We start from the raw sequence: 26,618 nt of genomic DNA on the forward strand, positions 1-26,618 counted from the left end.
TTGAATAGAATTTGTATGCTACTGTTGCGTGAAAATTGTATAAATTTCAATTATGTTGAATTAGTTCACAGTGCCTTTCAAGTCTGCTATATCCTTCTCCTTCCTATATATTCATTCTATTAATTTTTGAGAGTTTGGTAATGAAAGTCCAACTAAAATCTTAGTTTACCTGCTTAAAAAAAATAATTGCAATATATAGAGGAAGTACGTGTATTTCCCAAGTCTCCTGTAAATGCATTATCATACTTTCATAATTTAAAAAAATAAAAAATAAAAAAAAAGAATGCTGCCTGCCATATCAGTAAACAATGCATGTCGCAGTCATCAGCGATTGCAGCCATCCCGCGACAGTGAGCCATTGGGGATTTTAGGCTGGAAACAAGGAATGCCTGCCATCTAGCGGTCAGCAAACTGAAGCCACCCCCAATGGTGCAGCTCGAGGAAACTCAGGATGTGAAAAAAACACAGGATCCTGGCCCCAGATAGCCGAGGTGCAGATCAAAGGAATGATTTCACTGAGCACACTCTGGCACAGAAAAGCCCTAAATTCCTTAACTTGACATATCTAGGTTTATTTAATTAGCAAGGAATCTTCTGACAGTCTGACTACCTGCCGTTTGTTGCAAAGAAAGAAAGAAACTGAAGTCACTCAGTCGTGTCCGACTCTTTGCGACCCCATGGACTGTAGCCCACCAGGCTCCTCCGTCCATGGGATTTTCCAGGCAAGAGTACTGGAGTGGGTTGCCATTTCCTTCTCCAGGGGATGTTCCTCACCCAGGAATCGAACCTGGGTCTCCGTATCATAGGCAGACACTTTACTTCTGAGCCACCAGGGAAGTCTTTGTTGCAAAGACTCCTATATATCCTGGCTCCTCGCCTCACCTCCTCAGAGCAGTTCGCTCAAAGTTCTTGGAGGTGCTGTCTCCCCAGCTTGAAGTTCTAAGAACATTGACTGAATAAAATGTAACTCTCCACTTTTTAGGTTGTGCATTCCCCCCCCTTAACATGACCATCTATCTCTAAACTGATTGTGAAAACATATCCCTGCTTTTTTTAAACCATTGTTCTTTGCAGCATAAGTGTTACTAATATCTTCCATCAAGGGTCAGGAAACATTTTCTGGAAAGGGGTGGATCCATAGTAAATGCTCTAGGCTTTGTGAACTATATCTACTCTCTGTTACATATCCTTGTTATTTTTTTCCTTGCTGAGTCACTTTAGTCATGTCTGACTCCATGCAACCCCATGGACTGGAGCCTGCCAGGCTCCTCTGTCCACGGGGATTCTCCAGGCAAGAATACTAGAGTGGGTTTCCATTTCCTTCTCCAGGGGATCTTCCTGCCAGGGATCAAACACACATCTCTTATGTATCCTACATTGGCAGGTGGGTTCTTTACCACTAGCACCACCTGGGAAGCCCCGTTCGTTTCCTTGCAACTCTTAAAAATGTAAAATCCTTCTAAGTTCACAGGTTCTCCAAAGAGAACAAGATGTGACAAATTTGGCTCACAGCCCTTAATCTGCTGATTCCTGTACTATACAACTAGTGGAAAAAGTCGTAGAAGGATATGTATGAAAGTTTAAGCAATGAGTATTTCAAAGGAGTGGCAGGTTTAATGGGTGGCATTAACTTTGTTTCCTATGTATGAATATTTTAAAACAAATTTATAATTTACATTTATTTGTGTAATATTTATACCTTTTATTTTTTTCCCTTATGAAATGTTTACTGTTCTTTTTTTTAATTTATTTTATTTTATTTTATTTTATTTTTAATAAATTTATTTATTTTAGTTGGGGGCTAATTACTTTACAATATTGTAACATTTTTATACATTTTAAAAGATGATGCCCATTGGACATGAGGCTGAAAAAGGAAGTTGCAAAAAACTCACAACTCTCCAGCCTTTGTCTTCTTACCCAAGCTTATATCTTTTCTTCAACTTACCAAAAGTGTGTCTCCAACTTCTCCATAAAGTAAAGGCCCCAGGATCCCTGATTCATGTTGAATAGCTTCACGAGTCTTAAATGTTCCATCTGTGTAAGCTATAAATCGGACTTTTCGGTACTTCTTACCAATCCGCTGAGGTCCGTGGTTCAAATACAGACTTTTATAACTTCTGTATGAGACACAAAAAGATGAGAGGTTGGAATGAAGCATGCCAGGTAAAGGACAGGTTGCTAAAATCCAACTGTAAAACAGCTGATATGATTTCATCAAGGAAGAGTGAGGAAAAATATAGGCATCCCTGGTGTGAATTTCCAAAATATGTTAATGCTCTTGGTCTGCTGAGCCGGAGAGGGGACTTTCCTCGTGGCTCAAAAGGTAAAGTGTCTGCCCGCAATGCAGGAGACCTGCATTCGATTCCTGGGTCAGGAAGACCCCCCAGAGAAGGAAATGGCAACCCACTCCAGTATGCTTGCCTGAAAAATCCCATGGACAGAGGAGCCTGGTGGGCTACAGTCCATGGGGTCACAAAGAGTCGGACATGACTGAGCGACTTCACTCTTGCCTGTACCTAATGCTACACATGGCTTAAGGGTTTGCTGTTTTGAGAAATGAGGAAGAACTTTTGGATAATGGGGAAGAGATAACACCGAGAGTCAAAAGGTCTTTACCTGTCATTGGAGGTGAGGACCGAGGGGGCATAGTCCCAGTCATCCTCTTCAGCAGCAATGTAGTGGACCCAGGTTTTAGGATGCTTCTTTGCAACTGAGCGCATTTGGATAAAGGGAGGCGCGCTGTCACCATCAAACCTGACCACATCCATGTCAGAGTCATCCCATCCATCATCATAATCATCTTCTTTGTTATTTTTCGTCCACAGTCGGGGTTCCTCTGGGCAACTATCTACTTTGACATAAGCTTCCATACCATCTGAAGTCAGATAAAACCAACATGAGGTTCAATGAGGTTTTTTGGCCTTAACTCTTCTGACTTTGTTTTCTCTTAGGCCTTTAAGGCGTTCTCCTAAGTGTTCTAACCTCCTATATGTATTACCTTCCCTATAACTGGTACTTTTGGGTTTCTTCCTGTGGTCTTTGCACTCACCATTTCCCTTCTGCCCGACTCTTCTCCAATCTATGTTTTACTCCTGTTTCAAGATTTACTAATTTGCTTTTCTTCCCCTTCTGGAACTGGCTCTGAGCCTATCACTTCCCAACTCTCAAATTGTAAATGAGAAGGCCCGAGGAATTGCATATTTTCAGCTTTTGGAAGCCTAGGTCAGACTAACTCCCCACCCCTACAGTTACCTAATAATTTTTATATATTGAATTATGATAGAAACCATAGATTTAATAGCTTGTCAAGAAAAATCATAGTATAGATATAAATTTTAAGACATATCCAAAGTTAATAAAAACATGAAAAGGTACAGCTTAGAATCAAGGAAATACATTATATATTTGAAGAGCATGTCCAACTGTGGCTAGCTGTAAGCCTTAGAGCAAGTCTATTCAGCAATCTCAATTTCATTTACATGCTTTATAAAATATAAATAATAATAATCCCTCCCCTATCTAATGCCATAGGGCAGCTTTGAAGAAAAATACTAAGAAACGAGACCTATTTACTTGGTGATGGGGAACAAGGCAGATTTCAGAAGCAGCAAGCACCTAGTGTGGGTTCATGTGGCCTTAAACACAATTCCGTCTAGATCTAAAAATGAAGGATTTTGTTTGAGTTCCAAAAAGACAAAATATTTTTCTGAAAGACAAGGATTAAAATCCGTGTAAAGAAAGGCCAGAGAATAAAAAAAAGAAACAGAACATAAAACAAACTCTTCTTAAACTGAATCAGGCTTCAAACTAGGGCATGAGCAGCCTGTATACAAGTAAATGACCTTTTCCTGTGTGCCTATATGATTAACTTTCTGTTACTTGTCCAGTATGACACATTTTGTCCTCTAATGTTTTGTCAAAAATCCCATAAGTATTATGTAACGTCTCAGGAAAAGAGGTTCCTATTTTTCATCACTACAGAGGACTAGAAACAAAGTCACTCACAGAACATAAGCGGAAAAAAGTGCAAGATCAAATCTCTTTTTCAGGGCAACCAAGGAACCTGATTGACAGAAATAGCAAGTGTCGTTCATCATGAAAGATCGGGCCTCCCCAACATTTCTTTCCAACAGCTCTCAATGGCCACAGTAGAGAAGGAGACAAAGAGAGTTGTTAGATTGATCCAAGATTGAGAGTTAGCAGAGTAAATATACAAGAAGAAAAATGGGGATGAGCCGCTCATGTAACATGAGTTTTCATAGCCTATAGCTACAAATGAGCTCACTCACATTAACAATAATTTGAAACTGTAGGTACCATGGTCCCAACTTCCTTAGATAGGATCTTTGACCCTTTGCAAAGTCAAGTCGTTCTTGAAAGCTTCACGTGGTGCCTCATGTGTGTTTACCAACTTCCACTCCCATGTTGTTTCTCCTGATGTCTCTCACCTCCGACCGAGTACCTACAGCGTGCGTCCTTGTACACCAGTTGTCTGGTGTCTCATATGGAGCACTGCAATATCCTTTTGTATTTGCTATATATTGGGGCATCATTACTGACATCCTGGAGCCCTTAGGATTACATCCTAGATGCCATGACCCCAAATCACTCTCTCCATAGTACTGAAGCCTACTTAATGTGATCAGGCTGGGCAAACGATGATAGACTGTCTTCCTCACATTTGCCACCTCATTCTTCACTAAACCACTTCCCTTCCCTCGATCACAGGTAAATTCCCAAGTCCTATTTACTAATAATCAAGTTCTCTTATATTCAAGGTGAAGTATTTAGAAGAAGAGCTGGATATTTCTAATACTCATTTTTAAGATCCACAGACATTACCATGTTGGTGGGAAGAGATACGACAAAACAGTAGAAACTGGCCACGGTCCATCAGGACCGTCTGAGCGGTAAGGAAAGTTATTGGTGAGATCTCCAAGGAAGCCTGGCGATGGTTCCTCACAAGAAATGTGTGGCCTTCAAGGAAAATTGAGTGCACTTCAGGGGTGGTGCCCATTCCAATCACGTGCCAATAGACTGATTTCTTATGACATCCAATCAGACCTGCAAAGTAGAAATAACATAACTAGAGCCAAGAAGCAGAGAATCCAAAATGGAAAACACTTTCTAGGATAGGATGAACAAACCCTCCATACAAATTTTTATTATCCTTACTTGAAACCCAACTTTCTAAGGACGCGGGGGTGCTCTCAAACTAACAGCTCTTGCTAAAGTCATCAATGACTGCTGTGCTTCTGAATCCAACGGATCTTTTACAGTCTTCATCTGCATCTGTTAACCATTCATTCCTTCTTGAAATTCTGTCTTCCCTTGGCCTCTGTGCCAACAGACTTTTGTTTCCCTAAGGCTTCAGTTCAGGTACTCAGTTGTGTCCGACTCTTTGCAACCCCACAAATCGCAGCACGCCAGGCCTCCCTGTCCATCACCAACTCCCTGAGTCCACCCAAACTCATGTCCATCGAGTTGGTGATGCCATCCAACCATCTCATCCTCTGTCACCCCCTTCTCCTCCAGCCTTCAGTCTTTCCCAGCATCAGGGTCTTTTCCAACGAGTCAGCTCTTCACATCAGGTGGCCAAAGTATTGGAGTTTCAGGTTCAACATCAGTCCTTCCAATCAACACCCAGGACTGATCTCCTTTAGGATGGACTGGTTGGATCTCTTTCCAGTCCAAGGGACTCTCAAGAGTCTTCCCCAACACCACAGTTCAAAAGCATCCCTAAGGCTTAGACTGCTCCTTCTTCTGTTTCACTTTGTGACTGCTCCTCTTTGCCCATCCATTAAATGGTAGATGACCTCAGGGCTCATCTCTAGCCTAATTATTCTTTTGTTAATCAAATTTTCTCCCTGAATAATTTCATTCATTCTCACAGAATTAATGATCATCCATATGCTGATAACTCCCCTGTTCTCCCAGAACTCCAGCCTTGCACAATCACCTTCTCAACATCTTCACCTGGATACCTCAGGAAACACACAGGTAAAAAAACAGACTTTTAATCTTTACTACCTCATCTTCATCCAGAGTTCCTTATTTCAGTGAATGGTATTAATACAAGCCTGGATTCAGTTCTGCAAGTGAGAGTTATTCTTGTCCCTACTCTCACTTCTGACATCCAATCTAACACCAATTATGGCAATATCATTAATAACTGTAATATTTACTGAGCACTTGCATAACATCAAGCACTGTTCAGGATATTTTACAAGTTTTAACTCCCAATAACCCTATATTATGAATGTAGAAACTATAATTGTCATCCCTTTCTTAAAGGAGAGGAAACTAGTGCCCAGAGAGGCAATTAACATAATATATGAGAGCAGGGACTTATATGTTTTGAAACTTAATTTCTTTTCTAAACTTGAAGTCTTGCATATTAATTACAGAATTGTTGAATATCATTAATAACTGCAATATTTACTGAGCACTTGCATAACAGCAAGCACTGTCTAGAGTATTTTACAAAAACTAAGATCATGTCATCCGGTCCCATCACTTCATGGCAAATAGATGGGGAGAAATGGAAACAGGGACAGATTTTATTGTCTTGGGCTCCAAAATCCCTGCAGATGATGACTGCAACCATGAAATTAACAGATGCTTGCTCCTTGGAAGAAAAGCTATGACAAATCTGGCAGTGTATTAGAATGCAAAGACATCACTTTGCCAACAAAGGTCTATTTAGTCAAAGCTACGGTTTTTCCAGAAGTCATGTATGGATGTGAGAGTTGGACCATAAAGAAGGCTGAGCACCCAAGAATTGATGTTTTTGAATTGTAGTGTTGGAGAAGACTCTTGAGAGTCCCTTGGACTGCAAGGAGATCCAACCAGTCCATCCTAAAGGAAATCAACCTTGAATATTCATTGGAAGGACTGATGCTGAAGCTGAATCTCCAATACTTTGGCCAACTGATGGGAAGAGCTGACTCACTGGAAAATACCCTAATACTGGGAAAGACTGAGGGAAGGAGAAGAAGAGGGTGACAGGATGAGATGGTTAGATAGCATCGCTGACTCGATGGACATGAGTTTGAGCAAACTCCAGGAGACAGTGAAGGACAGGGAAGCCTTGTGTGCTGCAATAAATGGGGTTGCAAGGAGTCTGACATGACCTAGCGACTGAACAATAAAAACCTTCTTTCAATTAAGTTTGTATTTTGACAATTATACTCCTAATTTTGTAAGCATGTTGGAGAAGGAAATGGCAACCCACTCCAGTACTCTTGCCTGGAAAATCCCATGGACGGAGGGCCTGGTAGCCCATGTGTCCATGGGGTCACAAAGAGTAGGACATGACTGAGAGATTTCACTTTCTTATTTCGATTGTTTCTTTCTCATATAACCCTATTATTACTTTTGTAAACTTACTAGAGGATCTGTTATTATACACGGATGTAACCCAGGAACATCCAGAGGGAAGTGACATACAGGGCAAGGCCTGGGGAAGGGCTCTGAGCTTCCATATCCCCTCCAGACACCTCTCTCCCAGCATCTCCATGGGTTTATGCGTTATCTAATTTACTTTGCTTATCTTGCATGCTGTCTTTGTGTTTCAGGCTTTCCTTCAAGTATCTGGTCATCCTTGCATGCCCAGTTAGAAGGGAAAAGAGAAATCGGTAAGCTCTGAATAGACTAAGAAAAGAAAAGAAAGAAAGTGAAGTCATTCAGTTGTATCCGACTCTTTGTGACCCCATGGACTGTAGCCTACCAGGCTCCTCCATCCATGGGATTTTCTAGGCAACTAGGCAAGAGTACTGGAGTGGGTGGCCATTGCCTTCTCCAGGGGATCTTTCCGACCCAAGGATCAAACCCAGGTCTCCCACATTGCGGGCAGGCGCTTTACCGCCTGAGCCACTGTACACACTTAAGTTCAGTTCAGTCGCTCAGTCATGTCCGACTCTTTGCGACCCCATGAACTGCAGCATGCCAGGCCTCCCTGTCCATCACCAACTCCTGGAGTTTACCCAAACTCATGTTTGTATACACTGTATACACTGGCAGTCCTTAATTTTTTGATGACTGCAAGAAGGATTGGTCATGGTACCACAAGATCCCCCAGAAGCCAGAATTCAGAAGTGTCTAAGGACAACTGGAGAAGAGAGCTCTGGTGGTGAATGTATAAGATCCTGAGGATTCCTGAGCAGGCTGTACATACCTGGCAGAGACCTGTTTACATAGCCATTGATTGTGTGCAGTGTAGATGCAGAATCCATAACATGTCTCAAGGACTCATTTTTTCCCGAGTGCCAACTTTTCCCTGTTGAGAGAGGATACAAAATAGAGGGCCAGCTAAGTGTCTGTCTCGTGACTGACCCTCCCTTTCCCTTTCCCTCCCTCCCATCAGGCAAATATAGCTCACATATTTTTTGTTAGCAGAGATGACTTGCCCTCAAAGTCAGCAGGCAAAAGTGAGAAGACAATTACCAAAAGGCAGACCCTTATTGCTCGGACTGATGCTATCTCTATATATTTATCCAGGACAGTATGTAGAAGGGAATAATGACAAATGATCACTAGGAGAAGGGAGAATGTTGGTTAGTTTGTACCACGATGACTTCTTCTATTCACTGGTTGACTTATTTGAGTGGGAGAACATGAAAATCCTCTTAAGAAAAGGCTGCCAGTACCTGTCCCTGTCCTACTTGCTTCATCCAGTCTGTAATAATGAAAGCCCATGGACAGGAAACCTTCCCAACCTTGTCACTGAAATTAATAAAAGTGAAAGAAGCACAAATATTATCATTAGCAGTGCCTTCAGGTTGCCCTCAAGAACTGACTCATCAGAAAAGACCCTGATGCTGGGAAAGACTGAAGGTGGGAGGAGAAGGGGACAACCGAGGAAGAGATGGTTGGATGGCATCACCGACTCAATGGACATGAGTTTGGGTAAACTCTGGGAGTTGGTGATGGACAGGGAGGCCTGGCGTGCTGCGGTTCATGGGGTCGCAAAGAGTCGGACATGACTGAGCGACTGAACTGAACTAAACTGAGGTTGCCCTTCTGTACAAAAGACTGAAACTTTCTGAAGCACTGAACCTTTGGTGAATTCTCATAAGTTCATTATCCAGTCATCCACTCATGTGTTCATTCAGTCAAACATGCTCAGTTTACTGAGCACTACTGAGCATTAGGGCTTCCCAGGTGGCTCAGTGGTAAAGAATCCCCTTGACAATGCAGGAGATGCAAGAGATGCGGGTTCAATCCCTGAGTCAGGAAGATCCCCTGGAGGAGGAAATGGCAACCCACTCCAGTACTCTTGCCTGGAGAATCCCATGGACAGAGGAGAACTAGTGGGCAACAGCCCATGGGGTTGCATAGAGTCAGACATGACTGAGCAACTGAGCACAGCACAGCACACTGAGTGCTAGCACTGATAACAAAGAAGTAGACACAGCCTCTGCCTTCCAGGTGCTTACAATGTAGCTCAAATAGGCAGGCCATTATTACAAAGAGTGAAGTAAAAGAGATAAGAACAGAGTCATATGGGACCAGAGAGGAGAAGGCACTTCAGTCTGCTTGAAGAGAAAGGAATAGGAGGGCACAGAAGATCAGTATGGTTTAGTGTGATAAGGAGGAAACTCAAGTGCTGCGGAAATACATAAAGAAGCATCTAACGTAGGCTAGAAGGAGTAGAAACTTACCTGACGTGAAGCTGGGGACATGCTTTCCAGGCCAAGGCAACGACATGAGCAAAGGCCTGGATGCCAGGAAAAGCACAGCATGTGTGGGTGTAACACAAAATGTATTCAATGTGGTTGCAACGTGAATGGTGAGACAGCAAGAGGAGCAAAACAAAGCTAGACAGGTCATCGGGGACGAGGTCACATATTATTGTGTACAGAAGTTTCCATTTTGCCTTGTGAAACTGAAGGAGTTTAAAGACTGGAGTGACAAGATCAGATTCACATCTCAGTAAGCTCCCTTTGGCTGCTACAGTAAGAACGAAGTGTTGGGGGGCGTGAAAAGACAAGGAAACTAGCCGGGCGAGAGGGGATATGCGTCTCAGTTCAGAAGATGGCAGTGTAGGAGGATGCAGAGGAGAGAGAAGGTGATGATAGAATGATTCTATCAGGAGGAGGAGAAAGCAGAAGTACTAACACCACCTTATGCCCTGAAAAGTGAAAATGAAGTGAGAATGTGTCCTCAGAAAAGTGTCGCTCAGTTGTGTCTGACTCTTTGTGACCCCATGGACTCGTCCATGGAATTCTCCAGGCCAGGATACTGGAGTGGGTAGCCTTTCCCTTCTCCAGGGGATCTTCCCAAGCCAGGGATAGAACCCAGGTTTCCCGCATTGCAGGCAGATTCTTTACCAGCTGAGCCGCAAGGGAAGCCCAGGAATACTAGAGTGGGTAGCCTATTCCTTCTCCAGGGGATCTTCCCAACCCAGGAATCAAACCAGGGTCTCCCATATTGCAGGTGGATTCTTTACCAACTGAGCTATCACGAAAGCAATGTCCTGAGTTACTGAATTGAAATCACTCAATCCTCACAACCATCCTATGAAAAAGTAGATATTATTTCAACTTTAAACTGGAGGAAACTGAGACACAGAGGGGTTAAGTAGCTTGCTAAAGTTACTTAAAAGTAAGAGGTGAAGATAAAAAAAAGGATACTCACAGAAACACAGAAGAGAAGGGTGATTGCAAGGGTCTGGGGAAATGGGGAGATGTTGGTCCAATGGGACAACTTTTCACTTTTAAGACAAACAGGTTTTGGGGATCTAATGTACAGCACGATGAGCAAACTACATTGAACAGCAGAAATAAGCTCAGGGAGTAGATTTCACACAGAAAAATGATAACTATGTGGGCAGACGGGTTAACTTGACTGTAATAATCATTTCTCTATCTATATTTATCTAAAATCACTTCGTACACCTTAAATATATATGATTTGCAATAAAAATTTCTTTTAAAGAGGAGGCATTGAGAAAATAAAGCAACAGGTCATTTCCAAAAGGGCTTGTAGGACCAAAACCAAGAGCTCTTAAATGCTGTGACCAAAGACTGAAATTCTCCATAAGATGTGATAGCCACTCAATTGTGCTGTTTTCCTAAGTAGAGATAGATTGTATCCATGATTGGTGATATGTGGTAAAGTAAATAAATGCACCCCAAGTTTCACCAAGGGCTTCCCTAGTGCCTCTGCAGGAAAGAACCTGCCTGCCAGTGCAGGAGACAGATTCGATCCCTGGGCTGGGAAGATCCCCTGGAGGAGGGCAGGGCAACCCACTCCAGTATTCTTGCCTGGAGAATTCCATGAACAGAGGAGCCTGGTGGGCTACAGTCCATGGGGTTGCCAACAGTCAGACACGACTGAAGTGACTTAGCACACACGGAAGTTTAACCAAAACTAACAAACAAGCAAACAAACAAACAAAAATTACATACAAGAGACTTTGTTGAGGGCAGAGGCCTTGCCCCTCCCCCGTCCTTCAGACCAGAGTTCCTCTTGCAAAACTGCTGCACCTCAACTCAGCTGGGAGGAGAAGGTGCGCAGGTCACTCAGCGCAAGAAGGCACTTGGCGCCTGGGGCAGAGACGCGGCTCACCCACTGGATCGGCAACTGCGCCTGCGTGGAGAGCTCCCCCCACTTCCGCCCACCCGTTTCCACATAAAGCAGCCTTGCCCTGGGCCTTTGGGAAGAGCGTGTGCTAGAACCCAAGCTTGTACCTATCTCGTCTTGATCAAATCATTAAGCTTTCCTTTGCTTCTAAGCGAGCAAAAAAGGAAAGTGAAAAGTCTTTGTTGATGGATTTAATGAGACACAAGGCCATCTGTTCCCCAGCTCCTCTCTCTTATTTCATAGCTGCCTGTGGAAGTCTGCGGGCATTTTGTTCTTGGCTTTCATTTTCATCCCCGTCTACATCATTCCTGAAGAAGGCAATGGCAGCCCACTCCAGTACTCTTGCCTGGAAAATCCCATGCACGGAGGAGCCTGGTAGGCTGCAGTCCATGGGGTCACGAAGAGTCGGACACGACTGAGCGACTTTCCTTTCACTTTTCACTTTCATGCATTGGAGAAGGAAATGGCAACCCACTCCAGTGTTCTTGCCTGGAGAATCCCAGGGACGGCGGAGCCTGGTGGGCTGCCGTCTGTGGGGTCGCACAGAGTCGGACACGACTGAAGCGACTCAGCAGCAGCAGCAGCAGCTACATCATTCCATTCACAGCCCTCATGCTCAAGTACCAAGTTACATTAATCTATTTCATTTATTTCAGCAGACCAAAATTCAGACTGCAGGTCACTAACCTTCATCAAATACAGCAAACAGTACTACAAATTCGTGCAAGGTCTGTGTCCTTTCTTTGATCAGAGTCCCTGAAAAAGAAGTGAGAGCAGTTATCTTCTATAGAAAATCCTATCATAGGAAAAAAAAGACTAGAAGGACACATTACTTCATCAACCGCTTTGTCTGTTGATCTCTTATTAACTTCAGTTCAGTTCAGTCGCTGAGTCGTGTCTGACTCTCTGCGACCCCATGGACTGCAGCACGCCAGGCCTCCCTGTCCATCACCAACTCCCGGAGTTTACTCACACTCATGTCCGTTGAGTCGGTGATGCCATCCAACCATTTCATCCCCTGTCGTCCCCTTATTAACTTAACCATAGCATTATTTCCTTGGTGTCACTTCTCCTACCAGTGCTTTAGAAGCACTACCAGTGCTTCTAAAATTATTTGGGGTAAAGGACTTTTTAAAAAGTTTCAAGTTTGTTGCACACCATTACTTTTATAAAAGATGACAAAAATTAATTACTAAAAAAAGAAATTAAAAATAATCAAATTACAAGTCCATATAATCATATTTCATATATGTGTATATATTCATAACAAACATACACAAGAAAAAGAAAAATTGTAAAAATCAAACACATTCTTCGTGGAAATGTGCATATAGGTAAATAATTAAAAATTAATTAATTAAAATATATTTTCTACAAAAATATAGAAAAAATGCCGACAAAGGTCCATCTAGTCAAAGCTATGGTTTTTCCAGTAGCCGTGTAGGGATGTGAGAGTTGGACTATAAAGAAAACTGAGACATGTGTATTGTCATATGTGAAACAGAGCACCATTCCATGTTCGATGCATGTGACAAGGGCTCGGGGCCGGGGCAGTGGGATGATCCAGAGGGATGGGAGGGGGAGGGAGGTGGGTGGGGGGTTCGGGAAGGGGAACACATGTAAACCCATGGCTGATTCTTGTCAATGTATGGCAAAAACTATTACAATATTGTAAAGTAATTAGCCCCCAAGTAAAATAAATAAATTTATAAAAAAAAAAAAAAAGAATATAATAAAAATATAATTTTACAAATGAAAAAAAAAAAAAAAAAAAAAGAAAACTGAGCGCCAAAGAATCGATGCTTTTGAACTGTGGTGTTGGAGAAGACTCTTGAGAGTCCCTTGGACTGAAAGTATATCAAACCAGTCAATCCTGAAGGAAATCAGTTCTGAATATTCATTGGAAGGATTGATGCTGAAGCTGAAACTCCAATACTTCGGCCACATGATGCAAAGAACTGACTCATTGGAAAAGACCCTGATGCTGGGAAAGACTGAAGGCAGGAGAAGGGGACGACAGAGGATGAGATGGTTGGATGGCATCACCGACTCGATGAACATGAGCTTGAACAAGCTCTGGGAGTTGGTGATTGACAGGCAAGCCTGTCATGCTATAGTCTATGGGATCGCAAAGAGTCTGACGTGACTGAGCGATTGAACTGAGCTGACAGAAAATTTCTATTACGCTTTTAACTTTTTTTTTTACTTTTGCAACTGTGAATTAAAAGTTATGAGCAAAGTAATAATTATCCATGTTAAATACCTGTACTCATATTTTATTTTATTTTTTTCTGTACTCATATTTTAAATGAACACCATGTATATCAATATTTAAAGTTATCAATGTTACAAATGACCTTGCTTCATGCTTTAACTGTTGAATTTGTTAGTTGTCTTTCTTAGCAGAATACTTTTTCATTTGATTGGGAAGTGCAGGTTTATTTTGAGTAGGAAGATTTTCGTTTATAATGTTCTTTTCTCTCTCTTTTACTCTTGATGCTTAGAAAGTAAAAGTTAAATTGGATGAAGAAAGTAACTCACCTATACAAATTTAAAATAGAGACGAAGCTGTCTGAAAAGACTTTAATTATTTTTACGATATTTTTAGAATTATCAAGCAGTGAAATTGATGTCTATCAGTTGGTGGATGGATAAATAAACTGTGGTCCATGTAGATAACAAACTATTTATTCAGCCCTAAAAAGAAATAGGCTATCAAGCCATCAAAAACATGGAGGAAGGTTAAATGTACATTACTAATATGGAGATGATTTAAAGGACAGTGCTTGCCAGAGGGTAGAAGAGGGAAGGATGAATAGGGAGGGAAGAACACAGGATTTTTAGGGTGGTGATATGATACTATGACATATATATCATGCTATATGATACTATATGATATATGACACTATGTGACCTACAATACCGTGTGGTACTACTATAATGGACACATGTCATTACATATACAATCCAAGTGCCCAACATAGTGATTCTGTATTTCTTTACATTCGAAGATGATCATGGTAGGTCTAATTGCCATCTGTCACCATACAGATTATTACACTGTTATTGACTCTATTCCCCATGTTGTACATTTTATCCATGTGACTCATTTATTTTGTAACTGGAGGTCTGTACCTTTTAGTCTCCTTCAACTATCTCACACATCCCTCGACCCCTCTCCCCTCTGGCAACCCCTTGTTTGTTCTCTTTTTCTATGACTTTGTTTCTGTGTTATTATTTTTGTTCACTTGTTTTGTTTTCTAGATTCCATATATAAATGAAATGATACAGTATTTGTCTTTCTCTGTCTGATTTATCTCACTTAAGATAATGCCCTCTTGTCCATCCATGTAGTCACAAATGGCAAGATTTCATTCTTTTTTATTGCTGAGTAATCTTCCCCAAGGGCTTCCCTGGTGGCTCAGATGGTAAAGAATCCGCCTGCCAATGCAGAAGACCTGGGTTTGATCCCTGGATTGGGATGATCCCCTGGAGAAGGAAATGGCAACCCACTCTAGTATTCTTGCCTGGAGAATCCCATGGACAGAGGAGCCTGGGGATACAGTCCACGGGGTCATGAAGAGTTGGACATGACTGAAGTGACTTAGCACACACAGAACAGTGCAGGAGGATTCTCTATTTCTCCACATCCTTACCAAGACTTCTTATTTATGGCCTTTTTAATAATAGCCATTCTGATAGGTGTGAGGTAATATCTCAAAGTTTTGATTTGCATTTCCCTAATGATTAGAGATGTTGAGCATCTTTTCATTTGTTCATTCATTTGGCACTAGGTTGTGCACTTGTAACTATAATAGTGTTGTTGGTTAATTATATTTCAATAATTTTTTTGGAAATTATATTTCAATAAATTTTTAAATGTTTTTTCACAAGCATTTCAATAAAGCTTTTTTTAACTTATTTTTTTGTCCACACCGTGCAGCTTGTAGGATCTTACTTCCCCATCCAGGGATTGAACCCGGGCCCTTGGCAGTAAGAGCACAGAGTCCACTAGATGGCTAGAGAATTCCCAATAAAAATTTTTTGTAAAAGGTTTAATTTAAATTACTATGATTTTTAACATAAGAACTTATAAACATGTCTAAATTCTTCTTTTTCTCAGATTTTTATGTTTTGGGGTTACAGATGACAAACTAACCTCCCAAAATGGTCTATACACCAATAGTCACACAGTTAGATGTACTATTTACTTTCATGGAGGTTTCAAGGAACCTAACACAAAATTTGCATAAAGGACTACTGAGACAGCCCATAGGATATGTGAAGCATAAAGTAGAAGAACAGAAAGTGAAAGTGAAGTCACTCAGTCGTGTCTGACTCTGTGACCCCATGGACTGTAGCCTGCCAGGCTCCTCTGTCCATGGAATTCTCCAGGCAAGAATACTGGAGTGGGTTGCCATTTCCTTCTCCAGGGGATCTTTCCCACCCAGGGATCGAACCCGGGTCTCCAGCATTGCAGGCTGACTCTTGACCAGCTGAGCCACCAGGGAAGAGAAGAGATAATTCCAGAACTTGGCTTCTGTTGGCCATTAGAGTGCATTGTGGCTACGTGGGATGCATAGATCCTACCATGCAGCTCTATTCATCTCAGAGACTATTCTCCTTTCCATGGCCATGATTAGAAGCAAAAGCAACCTCTTTCAGACGAATGACTGCAAACACCATTTTTTATGAATCGACACAGATGTTTGTACTTCCTACTTTTTCTTATACTTACCTTCTCTGCAAATTAGCAGGGCTCCGATGAGGCCTGAGTTCACATCTTTCACGAGGTCCACATGAGAAAGATACGAGTAAGTGAGACATGGCGGGTCAGAGGCTGTTGGACCATTTTCTTTCAGGACTTGCCAGACGTAGGTATGACTTTTACCAGGAAGGACTTTGTCATCTTCCTTCTCCCTTTGGCTAGTTTCATCCTTATATGCAGCACCTAAATCAATGAGGAATAAAATTGTCCTTTCTGCGCCCATTGCCCACTCAAGGAGGCATCAAGCTTATTGTCACCAGTAGACGCGATGCAAGAAACAGCTTTTCTGAAACAATTTGGAATACTAACCAGCAGCAGCTATAAATGGGGAGAAGCCGCCTCATATATTTCAGAGGAGCTCTTGGACCGCTAGGGCAAATGTGAGTGGTTGAGGGCTTCTGTGAGAACTTCAGATTATAACCATAATACCACTTCCATTATTCCATCTTTTTACCTAATTCAACTCAATTCAGTAGACATACATTGGGTATGTGCTTTGTCTCAGACTCTTTAGTAAGCACTGGTGAGGGTCAGGGAAGAGTGAGGTGCAGAGATTTTTTTAACAGATATTTTCTTGCTCTTCCATCCTTAGTGATGTTAAAATTGACCCATAAATTATCCCGATACCTTTATTCTACAATGAGCATTATATGTGTTTATTTTTAATGAAGCGTTATTGCTTCTAGGTCATTTCAGTGGACAGAAGTAGAAAATATTCAAAGGCACTGACCATAACACTTACACTGTTATTGAACTATATTTCTAACAACTCACCTTGGTTTCTTGAATTCATAATAGTCTCTAGGACTCCAGAACATTCAAGGCATTCATAGTGTTCCTCATTTATACTCCATCTTACCCCACAAAAGCTATACATCTAATAGAGTGACCTCTCTAATAGAGCACTACAAGAGACCCCTGCATTGACTCACTACAAAAGCAGCCTCTCTGATAAACGGGTATCCCTCCACTGGGCATTAGGGACAATTGGCTTCATCCACAGGCAACAGCAGACCAATATTGGTGCTTGGCAGACCCTGGTGGACATTTAGAAAAATATGAGTTGCACTTCGGGCTGTAGAGTGTGGGTCAGGTCTCTGTGTGATTGTGGGTTGGTAGAAAATTCTGAATAGTGAAAACATTTGGACAGGGAGAGGGGGGATCATGGAGGGGTAAAGAAGGGGCTTCAATTGTGTCTTCTGTTTAATTTCTTAAAATAAAATAGGCAAGACAGCAAAATGTTTAAGATTTGCCAAAGTGCAGCCTGGATATCAGGGTAGTTTGGAGGAGAATGGATATATGTATCTGTATGGCTGAGTCCCTTCCTGTCCACCTGGAAATATTGCAACATTGTTTGTTAATGGGTTATCAGTTCGGTTCAGTTGCTCAGTCGTGTCCAACTCTTTGCAACACCATGAATCGCAGCGCGTCAGGCCTCCCTGTCCATCACCAACTTCCGGAGTTTACTCAAACTCATGTCCATCGAGTCGGTGATGCCATCTCATCCTCTGCTGTCCCCTTCTCCTCCTGCCCTCAATCCTTCCCAGCATCAGGGTCTTTTCCAATGAGTCAACTCTTCGCATCAGGTGGCCAAAGTATTGGAGTTTCAGGTTCAACATCAGTCCTTCCAATGGACACCCAGGACTGATCTCCTTTAGGATGGACTGGTTGGATCTCCTTGCAGTCCAAGGGACTCTCAAGAGTCTTCTCCAACACCACAGTTCAAAAGCATCAATTCTTCTACACTCAGCTTTCTTCACAGTCTAACTTTCACATCCATACATGACTACTGGAAAAACCATAGCCTTGACTAGACGGACCTTTGTTGGCAAATAATGTCTCTGCTTTTTAATATGCTATCTAGGTTGGTCATAACTTTCCTTCCAAGGAGTAAGCATCTTTTAATTTCATGGCTGCAGTCACCATCAGCAGTGATTTTGGAGCCCAGAAAAATAAAGTCTGACACTGTTTCCACTGTTTCCCCATCTATCTGCCATGAAGTGATGGGACCAGATGCCATGATCTTACTTTTCTGAATGTTGAGCTTTAAGCCAGCTTTTTCACTCCCCTCTTTCACTTTCATCAGGAGGCTTTTTAGTTCCTCTACACTTTCTGCCATAAGAGTAGTGTCATCTGCATATCTGAGGTTATTGATATTTCTCCTGGCAATCTTGATTCCAGCTTGTGCTTCTTCCAGCCCAGTGTTTCTCATGATGTACTCTGCATATAAGTTAAATAAGCAGGGTGACAACATACAGCCTTGAGGTACTCCTGTTCCAATTTGGAACCAGTCTGTTGTTCCATGCCCAGTTCTAACTGCTGCTTCCTGACCTGCATACTGGTTTCTCAAGAGGCAGGTCAGGTGGTCTGGTATTCCCATCTCTTTCAGGATTTTCCACAATTTATTGTGATCCACACAGTCAAAGTCTTTGGCATAGTCAATAAAGCAGAAATAGATGTTTTTCTGGAACTCTCTTGCTTTTTTGATGATCCAGCAGATGTTGGCAATTTGATCTCTGGTTCCTCTGCCTTTTCTAAAACCAGCTTGAACATCTGGAGGTTCTCGGTTCACGTATTGCTGAAGCCTGGCTTGGAGAATTTTGAGCATTACTTTACTAGCGTGTGAGATGAGTGCAATTGTGCAGTAGTTTGAGCATTCTTTGGCATTGCCTTTCTTTGGGATTGGAACGAAAACTGACCTTTTCCAGTCCTGTGGCCACTGCTGAGTTTTCCAAATTTGCTGGCATATCGAGTGCAGCACTTTCACAGCATCATCTTTTAGGATTTGAAATAGCTCAGCTGGAATTCCATCACCTCCACTGGCTTTGTTCATAGTGATGCTTCCTAAGGCCCACTTGACTTCACATTCCGGGATGTCTGGCTCTAGGTGAGTGATCACACCATCGTGATTATCTGGGTCATGAGGATCTTTTTTGTACAGTTCTTCTGTGTATTCTTGCCACCTCTTCTTAATATCTTCTGCTCCTGTTAGGTCCATACCATTTCTGTCCTTTATTGAGCCCATCTTTGCATGAAATGTTCCCTTGGTATCTCTAATTTTCTTGAAGAGATCTCTAGTCTTTCCCATTCTGTTGTTTTCTTCTATTTCTTTGCATTGATCGCTGAGGAAGGCTTTCTTATCTCTCCTTGCTATTCTTTGGAACTCTGCATTCAAATGGGAATATCTTTCCTTTTCTCCTTTGCTTTTCGGTTATACTGCCATACAAAATAAAAAGTTTTCAAAAAAGATTTGCCAAAGTGAGCTAGGGCTTCCCTCAGAGCTCAGTTGGTAAAGAATCTGCCTGCAATGCAGGAGACCCTGGTTCGATGCCTGGATTGGGAAGATCCACTGGAGAACTGATAGGCCACCCATTCCAGCATTCTTGGGCTTCCCTGGTGGCTTGGCTGGTAAAGGATCTGCCTGCAATGTGGGAGACCTGAGTTTGTTCCCTGTGCTGGGAAGATTCCCCTGGAGAAGGGAAAGGCTACCCACTCCAGCATTCTGGCCTGGAGAATTTCATGGACTGTATAGTCCATGGGGTCACAAAGAGTCGGACACGACTGAGTGACTGTCACTTTCAAAGTGAGCTAATGGGTACTTGTTTGTTGGCTCTATTATTTCTTGTACCTTTTTTTGTTTGTTTGTTTGTAATATTTCATCAGGAAAAGAATCCCCTTTTACCTAATAGTAAGTTTGGGAGAGGGATGAGAGGTTAATGAGAGGTCAAGAGTGTGTGAAAACTGCATCTGTCTTGATGAGGGACAGTGAGTGGATTGGGAGGATATCCGGGCAGTGGTAAGGCACTGCTTAAGGCGAGGTGCAAGGTTTATTTCAACCATAACCATTTGCTTGGTTGCTAGTAGAATAGATGGAGAACAGATTTCACCAGGGTAGCAGTTTAGCCAAGAGAGTAGAATAGAAATCACAGAGGCCAAGAACGTGTGGGTCCCAAGGAGAATGAAGAATTCTTGGAGTGGGGAGGGAAAGACTGATGGCTGGCAAAATAGGAGAATGTTGACAGCTTGAACCTGAGATCTTGGATTCGACTCAGATTGCTCACAACAAGGTCTGTCCTTCGGAGAAGACAAAGGTGATTTGTCTAGACCAAGCGAAGCAAGTGGTGCCTGGGAAAAAGCATTGTGCACAGCCTTGAAAGTTGCCATGTCTACTCAGGGATGTTTCGTTTGGGAGATCTCTGTCTCCAGAGTCTTACTTGTGTTTATATACCTGCCACCTGCAAATACTCTAAGCAGAATGCATTTTGTGCAATTGCCATCTTCTGTTATATTCCTAACAACACTGTTGGGAACATTTGAGAATGTTCTGGAAAGTCCTCTATTTACCCCGCTGCAGCTGTATCAGCTTTGCCCCAGGAGTGGCCAAGGGCCCCAGAGGCTGACCTGCTCAGCCATTCCAGCTCAGTGACCCCCTGGGCATGAGTACTCAACCACAGGCCAAATGCTGTGTTTTAGAGGCTACTGCACTGCACTCTCTGGTGCCTTCGGCTGTTTTTCCTTCACCTGATCTCTGCTCAGCAGCTTTGGGCCGGCACCTGTTAACTTGTCTGCTTCCATGCTGTCTTTCATAGCTTCATTATGTGGCCCTACTTACAGCCTAGGGGGGTGTTAGAACCCCACCTGTCCAGAAAAGAAATTAAAAGAATTTATCTAGCACCGGGTTTCCCTTTTCCGCTCAAGACCAAACTTGAAATTTCCCTGGATCTGCTTTTAACTCTCCTTCTGGTTCCTTTGACAGACATTCCATGGGAACTAGCTGTCTTGACATACATCTTATGCTTTTAGATTCTATTAGTCAAAAGAAGTCATATGGTCATGTCCAATACCAATATGGGTAGGGAAATGTACTCCTCCTGCTCTGGAGGAGGGGATGGCCGTTTGCTGAACTGAAATACAATTTCCCAGAGTTTTGGTTTGGGAGATTAACATGACAGGCTCAGTTTGTGCCTGGGGCTGGGGGTGGGAATGGGGCTTGAATAGCAAGGCCAGAACTTCTTGACATGGATGGTGTTGGTGGCCCCACGACTGTCTGAATTGAGTCAAAGTCATCAAACTACTTGAAATGACGGAATTTTGTGGTATGTAATTTCAACCTAAAGAAAACGGTTTAAAAATGCTATAGGGAAACCATACACAAAAATTCATTTGTGATAGGTTATAGACTTCAGCATGAAAGGCAAAATAATAGAATAATAATAATAATAATAATAATAATAGAAGAAATCCTTCATGACTTGGGGGTAGGCAAATGTCTTAAACAGGACCCAAAGTCTAACATACAAGGAAAACATGTGATACATTTTTTCTGTGTTTCATTAATGTTTGAACTTTCATGCTTCATTAACTTTAAGAACTTTACCAAAAAAATTATTAAGAGAGTGAAAATTCAAGCTACAGACTGGAAGAAGATATGTAAATATTTCTATCTGTCAGGGGATTTGTATTCAGAATATATAAAGTAACTCTACAAATCAATCAGAAAAAGATAAACAAGTCATTGTGTTTGTAACAGGAAAAACACTTAAACAGTTGATCAGATAGTTTACAAAAGGATATCAGAAAGGTCAATAAGCTTGCAAAGCTATACTTATCATCATCATGGATTTGCTTTACATGCTGGGGTCCCTAGGCTAATCTAAGGAGGCCAAGAACTTGTAGATGATAACATATAAACACACAGGCTTGTGATAGGACTATAAATCACATGGGCATTAGGCCATTGACTCACTGTGTTGTTCCTGGGCTGCTGTATATATGAGAGATTAGATAGACTATTTTCCCAGAACTCACAAGGCTTAGGGTATAAAACAGTCATCTCTATGTTGAGCTCCTAGGTGCAGAATTGGGGGAACCCTGGTCTCTCGAAAATGCCCCTAGATTCATTCTGGAAGCTTTCAAGCGGATAAGCCTCATGGAAATAGCCTGCCAGGCACTGGGCAGAACCTGGGATGCCTTTTCCTCTATATCCCTGCCCCCTCCTGTCTTTTATCTCCCTTCAATCCACGTCTGCCCTGACCTCAGGAGTGCAACCCAGAAATGTAGTACTTTTCCATTTTTGCATGAGAATTTAGTCAACATCGAAGCATAGTTACACCATACAGTATAGGACACGTGCTTCAACAATGTACTGATGATTTGCTTGAATCTTCTTGATCTGCATATGTCACCGTCCATCTGGGCAATATCAGGGTCTGCTGTGACACTCCCTTTGACTCCCTTCTTCCACTGTGGGGACTCTGACCAAACAGGTTTTTTTCTTTGCTGTAATGAGGTCAGCCTGTGCTTCGGCTAGTTAGCCCTAATCACATGGTGACATCCGTATTTAGCAACTGGAAGAAGGGGAGGGAAAGGAAATGTCTGAAAAGTCTGAATCTAAGGAAGGAGAAGGAGAGTTCGGTTTCATTTCTACCCCAACGGCCTTGATCTTCCCTAGGAAGTTTTCTCTGCATAAGAAGGCAGATAAAGTGGGATTTTAGGATCTGTGGCCTGGCTCCCCAAGGGAGAACAGGGGACAGAGACAAGCTTTGGGGTAAGACCGAAATAACAATGTTCCTGACTTCATGCAATGGACCTAGGTTTGAATCCTGACTCCACCATTCATTAGCTGTATGACCTTATACTCACTACTCTTCTGTCCGTAGTATGACCAAACCATAGGAGGGCATTTGACTTACCTTCAGAAGATTTCCAGTAGGATACGCCGATAGCATGAAGACTAACAGGATGAGAAGCCATATTCTTAAGTGTAATGACCACCGTGTCATAAACCTCAGCCTGGATAGTTGGACCCAGCAGACCTGCAAAAATGACATGTTCCCCCAAATGTCATTTGGAAGGTTCTTTAGCTGGTAAGTCACGTGTCCGACTCTTTTGTGACCCCACAGACTATACCCCGCCAGGCTCCTCTGTCCATGGGATTTCCCAGGCAAGAATACTGGAGTGGGTTGCCATTTCCTTCTCCAGGGGATCTTCCCGAACCAGGGATGGAACCTGCGACTCCTACATTGGCAGGCCGATTCTTTACCATTGAGCCATCAGGGAAGCCCCATTTGGAAGGCAGCACTCCACAAAATGTGTTATCACAAAAATGATGGTCAAAGTAACAGGAGAGAAGCAAGTCCTTCAGATTATTGATAAAAAGTAGTACCCAAATGAATGCATTAACTTCTATAACCAGCCTAGCCTTATGGTTGTTCTGAGGACAGATTTCTGGCAATGCATTCAATGTACTGATTTATTCAACTAATAATTGGGTTCCTACTATTCTATAAACTGCCCTAGGCACTAGACATGAAGTAATTAAGAAGATAGGCCATAGAGATCAAATTATAGAGACATTAGTGAAAGTGAAAGTCGCTCAGTCGTGTCTGACTCTTTGCGACCCCATGGACTGTCTCCATGGAATTCTCCAGGCCAGAATACTGGAGTGGGTTGCCTTTCCCTTCTCCAGGGGATCTTCCCAACCCAGGGATTGAACCCAGGTCTCCTGCATTGCATTTAGATTCTTTACCATCTGAGCCACAAGGGAAGCCCAAGAATGCTGGAGTGGGTAGTCTATCCCTTCTCCAGTGGATCTTCCCGACCCAGGAATCGAACCGGGGTATCCTCCATTGCAGGTGGATTCTTTACCAACTGAGCTGTGTGGGAAGCCATTAAGTATGTAAATAAGAAAACTTTAGGTTGTTATAAATGCTATACTATAAATGATGGTGGCATACTAGAAAATGATGAGGCAGGAGGAGGAGGATACTTTAAAGATAGCAAAGTAACCTGTGGTTGAAGCAAAGTGAATGAGATAGTAAATAGAAAATAAGGTTATAGAGGCAGGCAGGGAACATAACATGTAAGACTTTGGAGGTTACAGGAATTTAGAAGAAGAAATGGATTTGAGACTTGTTTTGGAGGAAGACATTCAGAATATTAATATTTTGAATGAATATTTATAATATTAATAAAAATATTCATAAACAGAAACATCAGTTAAGTAGAGTTGGAGACCAGAAGGGGAACTCTGATGCCCTGTAACAATAGCAGAGCTCAAGGGGGAAAAGATTCCTCATCTTTGCTGGCAAAGACTCAATCGATGAACAGCCGTGGACTCGCTGTTTTCCCGAGCCCTTCCAAATTCCTTTTCCCCTCTGCAAACTCTGCTCTTCTCCCCTTGTTATTCGAGGACTTGTTTGCTGCTTGCCATGGTGGCAGACACCAAATTGCTATCCTCTGCTGATCCTCAAGAAACCCATCTTTTCTGGAGAAACATCTGGTAGTCTACTTTAGGTCAGCAAGTCAACAAGACTTACTCACGAGTTGCACGCTGAAGATGGGGCGGGAGGGAAGTGTGAGAGATGCAGGAGCCAGGAATGACTCCTGTGATTTTGATTTGTGCAGCTGCGTGGTTGTCAGGCCATGGCACAGAAAATTTGGAGGCACAGAAAATTCATGACTTACAGTCATACTAGGTATAAGGAAAAGTGAAAGTGAAGTTGCTCAGTTGTGTCTGACTCTGTGACCCCATGGACTGTAGCACGCCAGGCTCCTCCGTCCACGGGATTTTCCAGGCAAGAATACTGGACTGGGTTGCCATTTCCTTCTCCAGGAGAGCTTCCTAACCCAGGGACTGAACCTAGGTCTCCTGCATTGCAGGCAGATGCTTTACCATCTGAACCACCAGGGAAGTCTTATACAAGGTATAGTTCAGTTCAGTTCAGTCGCTCAGTCGTGTCCAACTCTTTGTGACCCCATGAACCACAGCACGAGGCCTACAAATGGCTTTACTGAATGGACTGGACTTAGTGGGATGAAAATATGAAACAGGTTTCTTTTTCATGGTTTTTAATTGTATGTAGAATTTCCCTTTCTCACATTTTGACCAATCCCAATTTTTTCCCTGAGTAACTTTCACATATTAACAGGATTATCATAGGTATTAAGAAGTCCAGTCTTGCCTCATAGCAAACTTTTGATGTCCCCTGCAATTCAGGGATTCCCTCCTCCTCCAGTTCAGTTCTGAAATAGATTCAGAAATCTGTAACGGGAAAAAACGATGTTTGGTTGGCAGGTTCATTGCTTTCTCACCTTCCTCTTCCCCACTTTCTAAGGTTGGAGCTTAGGACAGGAGTGGGAAAAAGACATCATTGTAAGATCTTTCTTGGTCGTTCAGCGGTAATGTGGATTTGGTACCCACTGTGTGCGGTATAGGCCAAAATTCTACGTGTTTCTTAGAGGACTTATATGAGTTCTTCGAGAACTCTCTCCCTCTCAATATGGTGACATCCTACTCCATTTCCCCCTGGCCTGTGATATGCCCTGTCCAGTTTTCACTTTACCTCTCCTCTCACTTTGTGCTTCTGAGAGTGCAATCACATAGATCTTCTCTGCTGGGATCACCTAGGCCTGGCAAAAAGTCCTCGCAGGCAGGATCTTCTTGAGGCAAGTTTTGTCCAATAATCTTCCTGGTTTCACACCTAACAGTGGCGGTGCAGTTAGCTTCTGCCATATCCCACTCTCCTTCTGACATCATCTGGGAAAACTCCACAAGACTCTGTCTGGCCTTGAAAGTTTTTTCCAGATAAAAAGCAGGCACGAGTCAGTATCTTCCAAGCTTCAAAAATTCTATCTCAAGTTTTCTAAACAGTTCTCCTGAAGCCTCCCTCGCTGCAGCTTGACATGGCGGGGAGGGGAGATCCTTCCTCTCCATGGGGATAGACAAAATACCAAAAATGCTTTCACAGGAAATCCTCAACTCTAAAGTTTTTCATAAGTTTCTAGCTTTCTTTTATAAAAGTTGAAGGTACATGATGGGCTAAAGGTTCTGAACCAATTTGGAGCACTATCTGAACAAGTCTTGAATAGGTGGGCTGTTAACCTTCTTTAGAATTTGGGACTACTTGTCAGCTATAGTTCTCAACAATAATTCGAAGACAGGAAATGTCTCATCTTAACACCTTGTTACATGCTTATTTGGGCTTCCCTGGTGGCTTAGCTGGTAAAGAATTCACCTGCAATATGGGAGACCTGGGTTCGATCCCTGGGCTGGGAAGATCCCCTGCAGAAGGGAAAGGCAACCCACTCCAGTATTCTGGCCTGGAGAATTCCATAGACGTATAGTCCATGGGGGTCACAAAGAGTTGGACACGACTGAGTGACTTTCACTTTCACATGCTTATTTGACACCTAAGTGGAGGTATCAAACAAGCAGTCTGAACTGAAGATATAAACTCAGGGGTTACTGGCATATATGATC

At 42.5% G+C, this 26,618-nt stretch overlaps 1 protein-coding gene and 1 non-coding gene across 7 annotated transcripts in view; one reads left to right on the forward strand and one right to left on the reverse strand.

Annotated features, from left to right (window-relative positions):
• F8 (coagulation factor VIII) overlaps positions 1 to 26,618 on the reverse strand; it is a 133,379-nt gene that overhangs the window by 91,011 nt on the left and 15,750 nt on the right. For all 6 annotated transcript variants that reach the window (XM_081563657.1, XM_081563660.1, XM_081563659.1 and 3 more), the window contains exons 3-9: positions 23,050 to 23,172; positions 16,328 to 16,540; positions 12,277 to 12,345; positions 8,180 to 8,281; positions 4,846 to 5,067; positions 2,620 to 2,878; positions 1,949 to 2,120 (exon numbers count right to left, since the gene is read on the reverse strand). In XM_081563657.1, the coding sequence (XP_081419783.1) occupies positions 1,949 to 2,120; positions 2,620 to 2,878; positions 4,846 to 5,067; positions 8,180 to 8,281; positions 12,277 to 12,345; positions 16,328 to 16,540; positions 23,050 to 23,172 (1,160 nt within the window). The remainder of the gene's footprint in view (positions 1 to 1,948; positions 2,121 to 2,619; positions 2,879 to 4,845; positions 5,068 to 8,179; positions 8,282 to 12,276; positions 12,346 to 16,327; positions 16,541 to 23,049; positions 23,173 to 26,618) is intronic.
• LOC145537293 (small nucleolar RNA SNORA25) lies at positions 10,968 to 11,093 on the forward strand. The gene has a single exon (XR_014076317.1). It is a non-coding gene; the product is annotated as a small nucleolar RNA SNORA25 (small nucleolar RNA).

This window comes from Giraffa tippelskirchi, chromosome X (genome assembly GCF_054371585.1).
Source record: "Giraffa tippelskirchi isolate mGirTip1 chromosome X, T2T-mGirTip1v1.2.pri, whole genome shotgun sequence".
NCBI classification, from domain to species: domain Eukaryota; kingdom Metazoa; phylum Chordata; class Mammalia; order Artiodactyla; family Giraffidae; genus Giraffa; species Giraffa tippelskirchi.